General features: G+C 28.7%; 1 protein-coding gene across 1 annotated transcript in view; it reads left to right on the top strand.

The window, feature by feature from the left end:
• The first annotated feature begins 244 nt into the window (after positions 1–244).
• unc-13-4A overlaps positions 245–17,032 on the top strand; it is a 78,865-nt gene continuing 62,077 nt past the window's right edge. The window contains exons 1-2 of the mRNA XM_065505334.1: positions 245–639; positions 855–1,119. Of these exons, the coding sequence (XP_065361406.1) occupies positions 303–639; positions 855–1,119 (602 nt within the window). The 5' untranslated portion in view covers positions 245–302. The remainder of the gene's footprint in view (positions 640–854; positions 1,120–17,032) is intronic.

Raw genomic sequence — 17,032 nt, 5'->3', positions numbered from 1 at the left:
TTTTTTTCTACAAAAAAACAAAATAATACAAAATTTAAAGCAAAAAAGGGTTTATTTGAAATTTCAATGAAATCAGCAACAACAATAAAAATAATAATCACAATGATAATGATAACAATAACAAAATACTAAAGAGTTTCAGTCATTAAGGATAAGAACTATTAACAAAGAAAAACAACAACTTAGAAACACAGCAAATAAATCAAATTTAATTAATCTGCCTTCAACTCTGCAAAGAAAAAAGTTTGACAAGCTAAATCTCTCTTTTCGCTGCTGTCAGTTAGTTTAGCATAAATGCCAACATGAGTTTTTTAAGTTCCATGCAGCAGTATGTTACAAGTGGCATTAGCAGTTTGGGTCTAGGCAATCGACGATTTTCTCTATCCCGCCAAGAATCCAGTGAACATCAAACGCAATCTTCGTCTGCCAGTGGACCACCTAGTGGTGGTGGTGTTCAATTATCGGGTTCAATTACCCCATGTCCCACACCAAACATCCAGAGTAATGTTCAGGGTGCGGGTAATATATTCAATGTTGTGGCCGGTACAGTTGGCAGTGTACCAGGTCAGCCAAATGCTGGAAATTATCCTACTGGCGGTGTCGTTATAGGCAATCCAAATGCTACAAATCCTCTATTAGGTAAGTTAAATGTTAGAAATATAACTTGATAATTAATTTAGTAAATCATTTTGAAGAGATTGCAATAAATACAACTTCGAAAATTAGCTCTCTTACTAGTTTTCTTCTAAACTCTCCAAAGGTCTGACCTGTTATCACTGCATTCCACTAATACATATCTCAAATACATAATATAATTAAAACTTTTTAATAATTTCAAGTATTTTTCTCTACAGGCTATCCAAAAGTTGTACCCACACCCGGTGTTGCACCTCCCCCAACCAGTACACCATCACAAACTGGACCCAACTCAGCCACAAGCACTCCATTGGGTTCGCGACGACAATCGCGTGCTCTTGAATGTTTGGCACCACCACGTACGGGTTCATTTCGTCAGCGTAATTCACCGCTACATCAGGCGGAGACAACACAACGCACATCGTTGGCGTTTTGTAAAAGACGTCTGTCATGGCCGGAGGTAGATCCACGCTCAAATTCGGGGTAAGTGAGATTATGATATAATGAGTAAAATATGTTACAAGAAAAACAAAAACAATGTGCCAATTTAAAATTACATGGAAAATTACGAACCATAAGTTTATTACAAGGTTTATATCAATAGATGGATGGATGGATATGAAAAAATCTATAAGTTTGAAAAAATATTTATATGTGCATATTAAGAATAAACTTTGACATGACAAATATTGAGTTGTATGCGACTGGAGGAGCCCTTTCAAATCATACCTAATATTATCAGCTCAATCATGAATAAATAATCCGCTGGAGTTTTATCCCTTATCCCTGAATTTGAAAAGGGAAACAATCCCAGCGGATTTTATATTCATGAGTGGGCTGATAATATTACGTATGATTTGAAAGGGCTCTCTAGCCGCATACATCTCAATATTTGTCATGTCAAAGTTTATCCTTAATATAGAGATATGACATAATTTATACGATTTTCAAGGATTTTTTTAAACTGCTTATTATTTTGAAAGTAAACTTAAATAATAAAAAATTTACTTCATTTAGGATATAATATGAGTATCAATTAGGGTATTCGAATTATTCGATTTTTCTATTATTCGAATAAAACGAATAATTCGAATAATTCGATCACACGTTTAAAATTAATCGAATTATTCGAATAATTTAAATTTTTTTAAAAAAGTAAAGAATGAAGTTTTGATGTCGGTTTTTTAATATTTTATTGTTAAAGAAAAACAAAAAATAACGTTAAACAAAACGTTTAACAATTTAAGTATTAATAATGTTAAAAAACATTCGAAAACAAAGTCCATCATTAAATTTTCAACAGAAATATTCTGATCAGATTAACTCCCGAACAATCTACAAAACAATTGACTAGCAAACTCGTTAGTTTCCGTTTTGGAGCTATGCTTTAAAAAATTTGTGCTAGTTGAACATGATCCAGAATTCAAATACAATATAAACGTATTAAGAACTTTTTTATGTCGTTCATTAATTCGGGCTTTAAATTGAGTAACTAAATCTTTAGTAAATTAATTATTCACTACTTCTAAATTATTTATAACAAATTGTATTGTACATCGAGCTCTATCAACGTTGCTGAATCTTTGCTTAATAAAGTGGTCTTGAGGAATTACACAATAAAGGAAATCTGTCAAAAGTTTTAAATCATTGTCAGTAAACATGGCTAATTTGAAGTCAGGCAGTGCATTTACAAATACGCACAAAGTTTATTACCATGTTAGACAAAGATGTTCAAAATCAAGTATATGACGAACTCTTGCAACAAAACGTTTGTTTGTTTATCATTCGATTTATTAAATATTTTGCAACACTTACGTACGCGGTTAATAACATCACTTATATACATATATTTTAAGATCATGGACTTCATCTATTTCAATGTAATCATTATAAATGTCATCCTCAATATCACTTTCGACGACCGTTTCAAAATCACATTCTCCATCACATTCAACTCCACTTTAATCTAAGTTAAAATTTTGATTATTAATTGCGATTCTTCTAATATTTCGCCAGCTAAATAACAAATATTTTATTCCGTACCTTTTATTTTCATTGGTTCAAGTCCTAAGTTAAACATTTTTAAAGATTTGTTTTTAGAATTGTAACTTCTTGCAGTAATATTTATATATTTATAGAAGGAGCTATCGGAACATTCATCTACAGTGATTGAAAGTCCCTTTGTCTTTAGTCATTTGTCGAATTTCAGAAACAATAAAATTTTTGTGAGTCATTATTACTTATTTAAATTTGAAATTATGAAAAATTTTAAGCAATTTAATAAATTTAAATATACATGAACATTTATTCGTTTTATTCGATTATTCTACATAAAATTGTTCGAATTATTCGTTATTCAAAAATGGCCATATTTAAATTGTTCGAATAATTATTCGTAAGAAATTATTCGATTAATCGAACGATCATTAGTCGAATGAATACCCTAGTGCATATTAAGAATAAACTTTGACATGACAAATATTGAGTTGTACGCGGCTGGAGGAGCCCTTTCAAATCTACCTAATATTATCAGCTCAATCATGTCTAATAAACCGCTGGAGTTTTATCCCTTATCTCTGAATTTGAAAAGGGGAACAATCCCTGCGGATTTTATATTCATGAGTGGGCTGATAATATAAGGTATGATTTGAAAGGGCTCCTCCAGCCGCATACAACTCAATATTTGTCATGTCAAAGTTTATCCTTATGACATAATTTATACGATTTTAAACTGGTTATTATTTTGAAAGTAAACTTAAATAATAAAAAATTTACTTCATTTAGGATATAATATGAGTATCAATTAGGGTATTCGAATTATTCGATTTTTCTATTATTCGAATAAAACGAATAATTCGAATAATTCAATCACACGTTTAAAATTAATCGAATTATTCTAATAATTTAAATTTTTTTAAAAAAGTAAAGAATGAAGTTTTGATGTCGGTTTTTTAATATTTTATTGTTAAAGAAAAACAAAAAATAACGTTAAACAAAACGTTTAACAATTTAAGTATTAATAATGTTAAAAAACATTCGAAAACAAAGTCCATCATTAAATTTTCAACAGAAATATTCTGATCAGATTAACTCCCGAACAATCTACAAAACAATTGACTATCAAACCCTTTAGTTTCCGTTTTGGAGCTTTAAAAAATTTGAGCTAGTTGGACATGATCCAGAATTCAAATACAATATAAACTTATTAAGAACTTTTTTATGTCGTTCATTAATTCGGGCTTTAAATTGAGTAACTAAATCTTTAGTAAATTAATTATTCACTACTTCTAAATTATTTATAACAAATTGTATTATACATCAAGCTCTATCATTGTCAGTGAACGTGGCTAATTTGAAGTCAGGCAGTGCATGATTGACGCATTTAGAAATACGCAAAAAGTTTATTACCATGTTAGACAAAGATGTTCAACGATGTTCAAAATCATGTATAAGACGAACTCCATGATTTTCTTGCAACAAAACGTTAGTTTGCAATATTTGTGTTTATCATTCGATTTATTAAATATTTTGCAACACTTACGTAAGCGGTTAATAACATCACTTATCAATGTATATTTTAAGATCATGGCCTTCATCTATTTCAATGTAATTATTATAAATGTCATCCTTAATATCACTTTCGACGACCGTTTCAAAATCACATTCAACTCCACTTTAATCTAAGTTAAAATTTTGATCAATAATTTCGATTCTTCTAATATTTCGACAGCTAAATAACAAATACTTTATTCCGTACCTTTTATTTTCATTGTTTCAATTCCTGAGTTAAAAATTTTGAAAGATTAGTTTTTAGAATTGTAACCTCTTGCAGAAATATTTATATATTTATGTAAGGAGCTATCGGAACACTCATTATTACTTATTTAAATTTGAAATTATGAAAAATATTAAGCAATTTAATAAATTTAAATATATATGAACATTTATTCGTTTTATTCGATTATTCTACATAAAATTGTTCGAAATATTCGTTATTCGAAAATGGCCATTTTTGAATTGTTCGAATAATTAATCGTAAGAAATTATTCGATTAATCGAACGATCTTTAGTCGAATGAATACCCTAGTATCAATGTTTCTTTTGACAAGTAGATGCTCGTAGTGTGGAAATTGGAATTTTGTTAAATTTGTGCATTTTTATATTAGAATGAATTAAAATTTGGAGTTAATTCTGGTCAAATTAGCTGCTAAAAATAAAAAAGAAATCACTAGCCGTTTTTTGTCGGCATATTCTTTTCGCTAATTTAGAAGAAAAAAATTGATTTGCGGCAGCTTTTAATTTAGCTTGAAACATTGAAATTGGGCGCACATTTACATAATAATATTAATTTATTCAAAGTATTGATCTATGCTATGAATTTTTCCCACCTTTCTGGCAACATATGGATTCCGAGCCAAAATAACTGCTCATCTTTTGAGGCCAATAACGAGTCAAGGCAATATCGGATACTGTGTTCCAAATTCACAGAGAGAGCGTTCTTCATCGATTGAAACAAAAAGTAGTCGGACGGGGCAAAGTCTGGACTATAATGTGGGTGAGGCAAACATTTTATTCTCAAACATTTTATTCTAAATACATACATTTGAACAGGTGGTCGAACGTTGGCATAATGAAATATTAGGATTTCATGTCTGGCCGCATATTCTGCGCGTTTTTCGACCAATGCTCGCGAGTCATTTGCGGTTGTTACAGTCTGACCGGATTTCAGCAGCTCATAATATATAGGACCCTTTGCTCCCACTGAATACAGTATACTTGAATTTGGGGTTGTTGTTGTAGCAGTAGTGATTACTGAGTTTGGATTTAGGGTCGATTCGGCTGGTTAGCCGTGCTTCACATACGATCTCGTACGCTTCAGGTTATCGTAATCGATTAATTTTTCATCACAAGTAATGATTCGGTGCAGCATTTCAGACATACAAAATCGCCTTTCAAGGTCTTTCAGTTTCAATTTCACTGCTTTCGGATCAATCATACTGCTTGAAAACATTTTGAAACAGCTGATTGAGTAGCTCCCAATGATTTGCAAACCTGTTGTTGATTTTGACAACAATTCTCATGGAGTAATGCCTTCAATTCTTGGTCTTCAACCTTTTTGGCTGGCTTGGGCGATCTTTGTCTTCCGTATAAAAATTACCACTTCTCCATCTTTCGCACGTTGAAACCGATGAAACATAATGAAATCATTTTTCTAATTAAAGAAGTAAAGCAAAACTTCCCGCATATGAAGCTTTGTTGGTAAAAAATTCAACATCTCCGAAGCAAAAAAAATTAAAAAATTTTGTTTACACTTCAATAATTAAGTGAGAATAAATGACAGATATGTGGCCTTCAAAATGACCCATAAGTTATTAGAAACAAAATCAGATTTCATTAGATGCACCATTTAAAGTATAAAAGCATTCCTTTCCAATCTGATCAGTTTTCAATTTTTCCCAAACAGGTGTTTTTTTCTCATACATGTGTAAAAATTTCGAAAATAAAAAATTATTTTCGAAAGGTTGAAGAAATATCTATCTAAACTATTTGGGACACATTTTGCCAAGGCAAATAAGTAATAGGTTTCATGGATGAGAAAAAATAATTGTTTGGCCAAAATGTCATATTTTTACCCCCTCTAACTCAGATAGTTCTTGACCGATCTTGTTGAAAAAAACCTTGGTGCAAATTTCGTCCCGATCGGAAGACATCGATTTCGAAAGTTGTTTCACTTGACATGAAATCCCCCGTATATGATTTATTTTATTTATAGGTCTATTCATTTACTTTCCCAGTAAATACTTGCAACGAGAGAATAAAATCAAAATTTACAAAATTACTCTCTTAAATTCTCAATAATAGTAAAAAAGTAAATGAACGCTTTTCCAGTAACAATTGTTTTATACACACAATTTTCTTACTTTATTCCTTTTAAAATGTATAAATACTCACATTTTCTTCAATTTTATTGATAATTCTTTTTTTGACATTTTTTCACCACAAAAATAAAATTGTAAATAAATAAACAATAATATAAAACATTTGCTATATAAGCTGCTAACTATTACGAGTTATAGAACTTGTAATAATAGTTTGCAACGAGAGAACACTCTCTAAAATTTATACGCTCTTGATTTTTTCTCTACTTGCAAGTTTTTTGAGTTAATGAACGCTTTTCCAGTAACAATTGTTACTAACTAGTAACAACTTTTAGTTATTGAACAGAGCTTATGTAAGCAATAATAATTTTAACATTTAACGATATCGCATGTGATCAAATTTATATAAGTACCAAGATCTTTATATTTTTCGCTAAAGTTTTTTGTATTTTAATTATATAAAAACTCACTGTTTGCATTCAGTATTTAGTAGGGTATTCGAATTATTCGATTTTTCTCTTGTTCGAATAAAACGAATAATTCGAATAAGAGATTTTAACTTGTTCGAATAATTCGATCACACGTTTAAAATTAATCGAATTATTCGAATAATTTAATTTCTTTTTAAAAAAGTAAAGAATGAAGTTTTGATGTCGGTTTTTTAATATTTTATTGTTAAAGAAAAACAAAATTCAAGTATTGATAATGTTAAAAAACATTCGAAAACAAAGTCCATCATTAAATTATCAACAGAAATATTCTGATCAGATTAACTCTTGAACAATCTACAAAACAATTGACTAGCATACCCTTCAGTTTCAGTTTTGGAGTTATGCTTTAAAAAATTTGAGCTGGTTGGACATGATCTTGATTTCAAATACAATATAAACGTATTAAGAATTTTTTTATATGTCGTTCTTTAATTCGGGTTTTAAATTGAGTAACTAATTGTTTAGTAAATTAATTATTCACTATTTCTAAATTATTTATAACAAATTGAATCATAAGCCGAATCTTTGCTTAATAAAGTGAATGAATACCCTAGTAATTAGTAGGGTATTCATTCGACTAATGATCGTTCGATTAATCGAATAATTTCTTACGAATAAATGGCCATTTTCGAATAACGAATAATTCGAACAATTTTATGTAGAATAATCGAATAAAACGAATAAATGTTCATATATATTTAAATTTATTAATTTGCTTAAAATTTAAATAAGTAATAATGACTCACAAAAATTGTATTGTTTCTGAAATTCGACAAATAACTAAAGACAAATGGACTTTCAATCACTGTAGATGAGTGTTCCGATAGCTCCTTCTATAAATATATAAATATTACTACAAGAAGTTACAATTCTAAAAACAAATCTTTCAAAATTTTTAACTTAGGACTTGAAAATAAAAGGTACGGAATAAAATATTTATTATTTAGCTGGCGACATATTAGAAGAATCGCAATTAATAATCAAAATTTTAACTTAGATTAAAGTGAAGTTGAATGTGATGGAGAATGTGATTTTGAAACTGAAATTGAGGATGATATTTATAATTATTACATTGAAATATATGAAGGTCATGATCGTCAAATACCTATAAGTGATGTTATTAACCACGCACGTAAGTGTTGCAAAGTATTTAATACATCTAATGATAAACACAAATATTGCAAACTAACGTTTTGTTGCAAGAAAAGCATGGAATTCGTTTTATACATGATTTTGAACATAGTTGAAAATCTTTGTCTAACATGGTAATAAACTGTTTGCACTGCCTGACATCAAATTAGCCACGTTCACTGACAATGATATTAAACTTTCGACCGATTCCCTTTATTGTGTAATTCCCCAAGACCACTTTATTAAGCAAAGATTTGGCAAGGTTGATAGAGCTTGATGAATAATACAATTTGTTATAAATAATTTAGAAATAGTGAATAATTAATTTACTAAAGAATTAGTTACCTAATTTAAAACCCGAATTAATGAACGACATAAAAAAGTTCTTAATACGTTTATATGGTATTTGAATTCAGGATCATGTCTAACTTGCTCAAATTTTTTAAAGCTCCAAAACGGAAACTAAAGGTTTTGCTAGTCAATTGTTTTGTAGATTGTTCGGGAGTTAATCTGATCAGAATATTTCTGTTGAAAATTTAATCATGGACTTTGTTTTCGAATGTTTGAATTGTTAACTTTAACATTATTTTTTGTTTTCCAAAACTTCATTCTTTACTTTTTTAAAAAAATTTAAATTATTCGAATAATTCGATTAATTTTAAACGTGTGATCGAATTATTCGACCAAGTTAAAAGCTCTTATTCGAATTATTCGTTTTATTCGAACAAGAGAAAAATCGAATAATTCGAATACCCTAGTATTTAGCTTCGTCGCACTGATAACAAATGCTGTTTTTCAATGTCGCACGGGACATCGAAATATGTGATAATGCAAAGCATAAACTTACAGTTATTTGCAATCGCATAATTTCTTATGTATTTTCGAATCGTGATAGGCTTTATGTTTTCCTTTAATTTCTTACACTAAACGAACTATTTATCCTTTACAATTCGTCATATTTAAATAAAAACAACCTTTGGATGATTTTATAATAAATAAAATTTAATATCGTTACGTAACAGATTTTGCTCTAATAAAAACAATTGCCCAATTCACAATTGGTGTCGTAGCGTTGTATCGTTGTATGTCGTAATTTTTTTTATTAATGTTTTGTTTATGTTTCGAAAAATTTGTTTGAAAAATATTTATGACATACAAGGCTACAACACTACGACATCAATTGTAAATTGGGCAAATATATCTGTAAATATATGTATACAAAGACTAAAAAAATTAATAGAAAATAACCATTCGGTTTCAATAAACAATTTTATAATAGTTATTTAATTTTATTTGACCTTTTAAATTTATTTTAATATAATAATTATTTATGCTTAAGGTCTTTTTTATAAAAATATTTAATTTTTATTTCAATATTTCGCTACATCAATGTGTAGCATCTTCAGGAAAAAATGTTGTTTTTTTTTTTTTTTTTTTTTTTTTTTTTTTCCTGAAGATGCTACACATTGATGTAGCGAAATATTGAAATAAAAATTAAATATTTTTATAAAAAAGACCTTAAGCATAAATAATTATTATATTAAAACAATTTTATAATAGCAAATAAACAATCAGATTCAAATTAATTTCACACTATATGATAATTGGGAGCTTAGTTTTAACCGCAATTTTAGCCTAAAACACGCCAATTAAATTAAAAAATTAAATATAGTCAGTTTAAGCTATTATTAAAATGTTGTAATAAGCTCTAAATACTTCCACATATTAATATTTTAGTGTTTTCTCCAATTCAAATCATCTTGAAAAAAAGTTTCAAGTTTTTTTGGGTTTTCAGTCGTTGTAGTAATTTTCGTGGAATTGCCCATATATGTATATTATTTATTTGAAATTATTTGTAATTTTAAATTGCTGTAACATTATGAAATAAATTACTTGTTTTTATATTTTTACATTGTAAATTGGTACATGGTAAATTAGAAATTGTTTGCAACATTTTAGCAATGCAACCTTAGAATTTTTCCTGTAAAAATAAAAAGTGTAGTAACATTTCAAAGGTTTCCATTAGGGGGAGAGAGAGAATAATATGTGTTGTATTAAATAAAGTGGCAAAAATTAATTTTGTGCACTCTACTTTGTATTTATAAAATTAGAAACAATTAAGATCAAAATAACATCCAAAAGGTAGACTTTTTCTCCTGTTTCTTCTCAAGTATATTCAAAACAAATTATGAATCCATAGCTAAATAGCTTTGAAATTATGATTAAGACTTGCTGACATTTTACTAAAATTTTATAACAATTGCTGTACAGTATAACTTATAATTTTAATTGTGTTTAGAAACCTTAAACAAAATTCAAATGATGACTCAACTCAAATTCGTTACCAACCACTTTATTCTTTTTGTGCTTTTAAAAATTAATTATTTTTTTCTTTACTACGGTTTCCGTTTCATACTTATATAACAAATCATAAAGTAAATGTTCACATTGTAATTGAATTTACAATGGCAAACAAATATTGAGGAAAAGCAACAAAAATTCCAGCAATTTCAGCTTAATGGAAAATTAAAGTGAAATATGTAATAATAATAATAAACTTTAGTAGAGTATGAGAAATAAATCATGTTATTTAAATTTTAATATTGACAGAGTACTGATGGTGGTTGGGGATTTTTTTTTCAAGAAAAATAAGTGATTTATGGAATTTAAATAAATAATAAATTATTTTATACAACGTTATTAGATTTAATGAGCAAACACAAAAATGTATTATAATGTTATGATATCATGATGTTAGGGGAATATTTTTTAACAATTGATTGATAGATCAGGCGGTTTTGCTTAATTTTTGGCCACAAATTTATAATGTTTTAGGGAATTATTTGAAAAATTGTTACTAAATTTTTTTTAGATATGAATAAACTTTTAAAGCCGAAGTTATAATCCTTTAAATAAATAAATGTCAATAAATTTGTTTTTTTTTTAAACTAAAAAACCATTTTTCGAGAAAATCAAATGTTAGGTTTGAATAAAAATTCTAAAAACGCAAAGCACCGATCCTCGAAAAAGCTTCATAATTATATAGCCCTATATGTTTCTAAACATGCAAAGTCTTTTTTACTATCATATATGTATTATTGTCAGAGTTATATTGTGGAATTGTATGACGATCATTTTTAGGGAAGGTCTTAACCCTGTCACTCCTCTCAACGTCACAGTGGACACTTTATAAAAAAAACTTAGTTTTTGGGACGCATTTTCCCCGTTTTAGGAATTTCGATATTTGAAAATAAAAAATGTCAAAAATTTTAATACCATTGATCTAAGAACATTTCGGTCTATATAAGTTCCAAATTTTGTTATTATATCTTTATCTCTCAGCATTAAAAACTAAAAGAAATTGATTTTAAAAAACAAACACAAGAAAAAAAAAATTCAAAAAAAAGTTGTATTTTTTTGTGGAATTTTGTTCATGTTTTTGTTGTGTAAAAGTGTAAAAAAAATCATAGTAAAATTTTCCCTTTTTTTTGAAATGAATAACCTTATTATATATGATTTTCAATGAAGAAAAATATAAATTTTTAATTAATGTAAAATTTTAACGGTTAAAGATATCACAATAAAATTTGTAACTGAAAAATATCTAAATGTTCTTAAATCAATGCCGTTATTAATTTTACCATTTTTATACCCTTCACCTTCGTGAGAAGGGTATATATAAGTTTGTCATTCCGTTTGTAATTTCTACATTTTTCATTTCCGACCCTATGAAGTATATATATTCTGGAACCTTATAGATAGCGGAGTCGATTAAGCCATGTCCGTCTGTCTGTTGAAATCAATTTTCTGAAGACTCCAGATATCTTCGGGATCCAAATCTTCAATAATTCTGTCAGACATGCTTTCGAGAATTTTGCTATTTAAAATCAGCAAAATCGGTCCACAAATGGCTGAGATATGAGGAAAAAACCAAGACAACCTCGATTTTTCTAATGATAGATATTTCAAAGACATTTGCAACGACGTATATAAGACCATAGTAAGTTGGACCTACAATGGGTCAAAATCGGAAAAAAAATGTTTAACCCGAATTTTTTTTTACAAAAAAAAATTTAAAAAACAAAAAAAAAATGTTTAAAATTTAAAAAAAAAAAAATAAATAACAATCGAAAAATTTTTTTTTCCAAAAAATTAAAAAAACAACTGGAAAAAAATTTAATTTTGTTTACCTAAAAATATTTAAAATTTTGAAGTATAATTTGGTGAAGGGTATATAAGATTCGGCACATCCGAATATGGCACTCTTACTTGTTTATTTTCAAATATCGTAATTCATAAAATGGGGAAAATGTGTTGCAAAAACTGATTTTTTTTATAAAAGTGCCGACTGTGACGTTGACCCTTAAAGAGAGGAGTTAGAGGGTTAAGAACTTCCACAAAAATGATCGTCATAAAATTCCACAATATAACTTTGACAATAAGAATACTCTTAGTCATTAATTTATAAAATTTTTTTCATTTAGTATAATGCTCCCTTCGATCAAAAAATTAAAACTTTTGCTCAGTGTAAAAAGAAACTCAGACCAGATGGACTATAAGTTTATTCTACAAAAATTATCAACTCAACATGGCCCTTCTATATATATCGAAACTAAGGTAGCCAAAAGATTTGCACAAAATATTGAAAATTGTGGGCGCGGTAAGCTGGTAAACACATATGTTTTCCATAATTTTAGAAAAAAGTTATTTTTTTATAATTGATCAGATATAAATGACCATAGCTCGCAAACCATTGGGTGTATAACTTAAAAATGCGGGATGTTTTTCAAATTTTGAGCCTTTTTGAAAATTTTGTACAATGTAATTTTTTTAAAAATATTGGCCATTGTTAGCTATAAGCTGACAATAAAAGCAACATATTGAATAAAAGAACTGCTCATCTTTTTTTAAGGCCAAGAACGAATCAAGTCAAAACTATGTTCCAAAGCGATCTGCATCGATCAAAACAAATAGTAGTCGGACTGATCTGGACTATAAAAGGCAAAACTTCCCAACCACTTTATTCTACATAATTTTTAAAAGGTATTTCAACATGTGGCCGATGCATTGCACAGTGGTATGGGTTCCTAAATTTTTTTGCAAAAAAGTAGAAGCAGTGCTCCTATTATAATAAAATTTGGTACACTTGGCTAGTTTCATATAGAAAATCTAAATATTAAAAATGGTTTATATCGGATAGTCCCTAGGGGTACCTCCCATACACGCGTCCTTCCAGTATGAGTCATAAATTCTTAAATAATTGAGCGATCTTATTTAAATAAAAGGAAAAGCCTAAATGTATGCAAAACTTTTCATTGTGAATATTCATTGCAATTTATTGTAAATATTCATAAAAAATACGTGAGTTTTATCACAAAATTTATAAGTTTGTTCACCGATCGCAAAAAGTCGCAGAATTTTGTTTACATAAAATGAAAGAAAATATTCCAAACTTTCATTTAGTAGTAGTACTCCGTGTTGATTGACCGAGCTATCTTATTTTTTTTTTTTAATGAAAACTGCAAATGCTGAATTTTTTGGAGCCATTTTAATTTGCTCAGATCTCGTAAACTATATATGTAATTTAAATATTTTTTCTTTCCTATTAAATTTAAAATACTATTGGGATATTCACACGGTATTAGTCATATGTTTTAATAAAAATGCTGTAAAACTATTGGTTGTTGAACAATACTTATTGTATAAACAACTGAAATGTAGTAAAATTTTCATCAGTTTTCGTTATATAATATTTAGTCAACTTTACCACACTATTTTTTCTACAAAATTTTATTAAAACAAAGCATGGATTTCTTCTACTAAAACATTTTTCTACAGATTTACATCATTAGATTTCTAAAAAATAACTATAAAAAATAGACTTTTTGCAAAAAAATACAACTGTGCGTTGTCAGGATTGAGTATTGCGGTTCCATATCTGGCCGCATATTCTTGTCGTTTTTCCTGTGATGGTCTGGTCAGATTTCAGTAGCTCGTAATATATAGGACCCTTTTGCTCCCACCAAATACGGAAAATTACCTCAGCGCCATGGATATTGATTTGACTGGATGGCCGTTGAAGAATCATTTCGGACATGCAAAATCATATTTCAAGGACTCTCGGCTTCAACTGGTATAGTATCCAATTTCCCTGCGTTTTAAAATTGCTGCTTGAGTAGCTCTAAATGATTGTATAAGCTCTTGTTGAGTTGGACCACAATCTTCATAGAGTAATGCCTCCAATTCTTGTTCTTCAAACGTTTTTTGGCTGGTGGGGGATCTTTATCTTTCGTGTCAAAATCACCACTTCTGAACCGAACAAACCAACTCTCGCACGTTGAAATAGATGAAACACATTCAACATAAGATTGTGCTTCAGCTGCACTTTTTTCAAATTAAGAAGTAAAGCAAAACTTCCCTCGTATTTCTCAAAATTCGAACCTTTTTAAGCAAAAAACTTCTTTGTTTACGCTATAAATGTTCAATACCTGAGAAAAAAAACTAAAACCGAGGTTTAAATGATACGGCATCTATTTTGAAACTAGAATATTTCAGTTATACACCCAATAATAATTTTTTTCGAGTTTCAAAGGGCTAAAATTCTTAGTATTGAAAAAAAGTAATTATACCCTACACCACCATAATGGGGAGGGTATAATACGTTTGTGCAGATGTTTGTAACGACCAAAAATATTGGTCTAACACAGACCTTAAAGTATACCAATCGACTTAGAATCACTTTCTGAGTCGATTAAACGATGTCCGTCCGTCCGTCTGGTCGGCTGGCTGTCCATGTAAACCTTGTGCGCAATTTCGAAGATATTTCGATCAAATTCGGCACATATAATTTGTTCGGCCAAAGGACGGACGCTTTTGAAAATGGCTGTAATCGGTCCATTATTTCACCTAGCCCCCATACAAATGTTCTCTCGAAATTGGACTTTATCGGTCATAAATGTTTAATTTATAAATGTATCTCCACAAATTTCCCTCCAAATAAGTTTCATATATACAAAATTCATGTCACCAAATTTTGTTACGATCGGTCTATAATTAGTCATAGTACCCATATAGACCCGCTTCTGAAAATCACTTTAACGTGCATAAATCGCTTAAAAATGTTGGTATACTCACAAAATTGAACATAAATAACTTTCATATAGACATAAATCACACGACCTAATTTCATGGTGATCGGTCCATAATTGGTCATAGCCCCCATATAAGGCCCACTTCAGGAAATCGCTCAAAAATATAAATTATTAAAATTTTAAAAGAAAAATGTTTACTTGGTGTAGGGTATTATATGGTCGGGCTTGACCGACCATACTTTCTTACTTGTTTTGAATAATTATTTTGGTTTTTAATGTAGTAGTTTATTATTATTAATGGTGTAATGAAAATGCGAAATTACTTTGAAAACATTATTTTTGACCTCTGATTAATATGGATTAATGAAGATCAAATAAACAATTATACAATTTTTTTTTTATTTTTATAAATTTCATCCATTTGATATTTTTATTAATATTTTACCAGAGCACTCTTCAGTATTATAAAATTCAAATTTCATTCATTAAAACAATCTGTGACGTATACGTAATATTGATTTATTTTCCCCATCACTCTCCCATCAAGTATACGCAGTGCAGTGCAGACATATCTAAACATTTTGAAACATAGACATTGCTGGGATAATCCTTATGAATAAGTAATAATAACTGGTCATAATTTATGCTAAGAAATGGAGGACAAAAAAAACTAAAGTTATTTTGAAAAAGAAAGAAAAACATTTTGAGAGGTATATTTAAATATTTAAGTCTGTACGTTGTATTGTCATAAGTATTTTCTGTAGTTTTTGAACATTTAAAAATAGACAGCATTCTGTTAAGACACTTCTAAAGTTTCTTAGCGCAACATTATTATTTATGGGCAACAACAAGGGAAAAAAAACAAGATGAAAAAGAAATTTGGAAAAAACTTTTTCTTAAAAATATTTTATGCACATAAAAAAAGAATGATTTTGCTATTATTACCAAAAATAAAGTAAAATGAAATGTCTAAAAAAAGAAGGTCACTAAGATACTTAAAATTGTAATTTAATATTTAGCATATATAAGGTCTAACAAATACCGGATATTAACAACAATAAGAAGGTACAACACAAAAAATATTTATCTAAATACAAGTTTTTAAGTAAAAATAAAAAAAAACTTTTAGGAAATATTTTACATAATACAAAAACAGATCCTACAGCAGCTAGGAAAAGTTAACAGTTTTGAAAAAGCAGTTTAAGACGGCCTTGCTCTTTGCTAAAGTAATTTTATAACAGTCAAATAATACGAGCCCTTAGCGCCAAATTATCGTAAGCGACATTTTCTAAATTTTTTTTTTATTGCAAAAATTAAAATTTTATTGACCGACTGATGTTTTAGCTTTCTCAGAATATCAAAATTGTTAATAACTTAAAAATTATAGGGGGTAAGATTTTATCGTAAGTGAATGTTTATATTTTACAGAAAACGAATTTTATCGTAAATCTGTAACTTCTAAATGGTTAGATTGGTTTAAATGAAATTTCACATGCGCAAAGAAACAGTGTTTTCGAGTTTAAGTTTTGAACCTTGACCTCATGGGCCCACCGGAGGCGCGACCAAGGGTCTTAAAAGTAGGACACCTCGGGCATGTTATATTTTTAAAACGATTCAATTTATTCGTTTGTGCTCCGATTTCAAAAAAATTACACACATATAATCTTCTCATCGAGCACTATAAAAAACCTTGTCATAGCTGTCAAATATCTCTTATAGCTTAGGAGATATTCGTATTTGAAAATTAAATTTTCAAAATGTTTACCCACCACACTCCAGATTTTTATAACAGCGGGTCCAAATA

The sequence above is a fragment of the Calliphora vicina genome, chromosome 3 (assembly GCF_958450345.1).
Source record: "Calliphora vicina chromosome 3, idCalVici1.1, whole genome shotgun sequence".
Lineage (NCBI taxonomy): Eukaryota > Metazoa > Arthropoda > Insecta > Diptera > Calliphoridae > Calliphora > Calliphora vicina.
The sequence above is the reverse complement of the archived record's forward strand: the minus strand, read 5'-3'. Positions and strand labels throughout refer to the sequence as shown.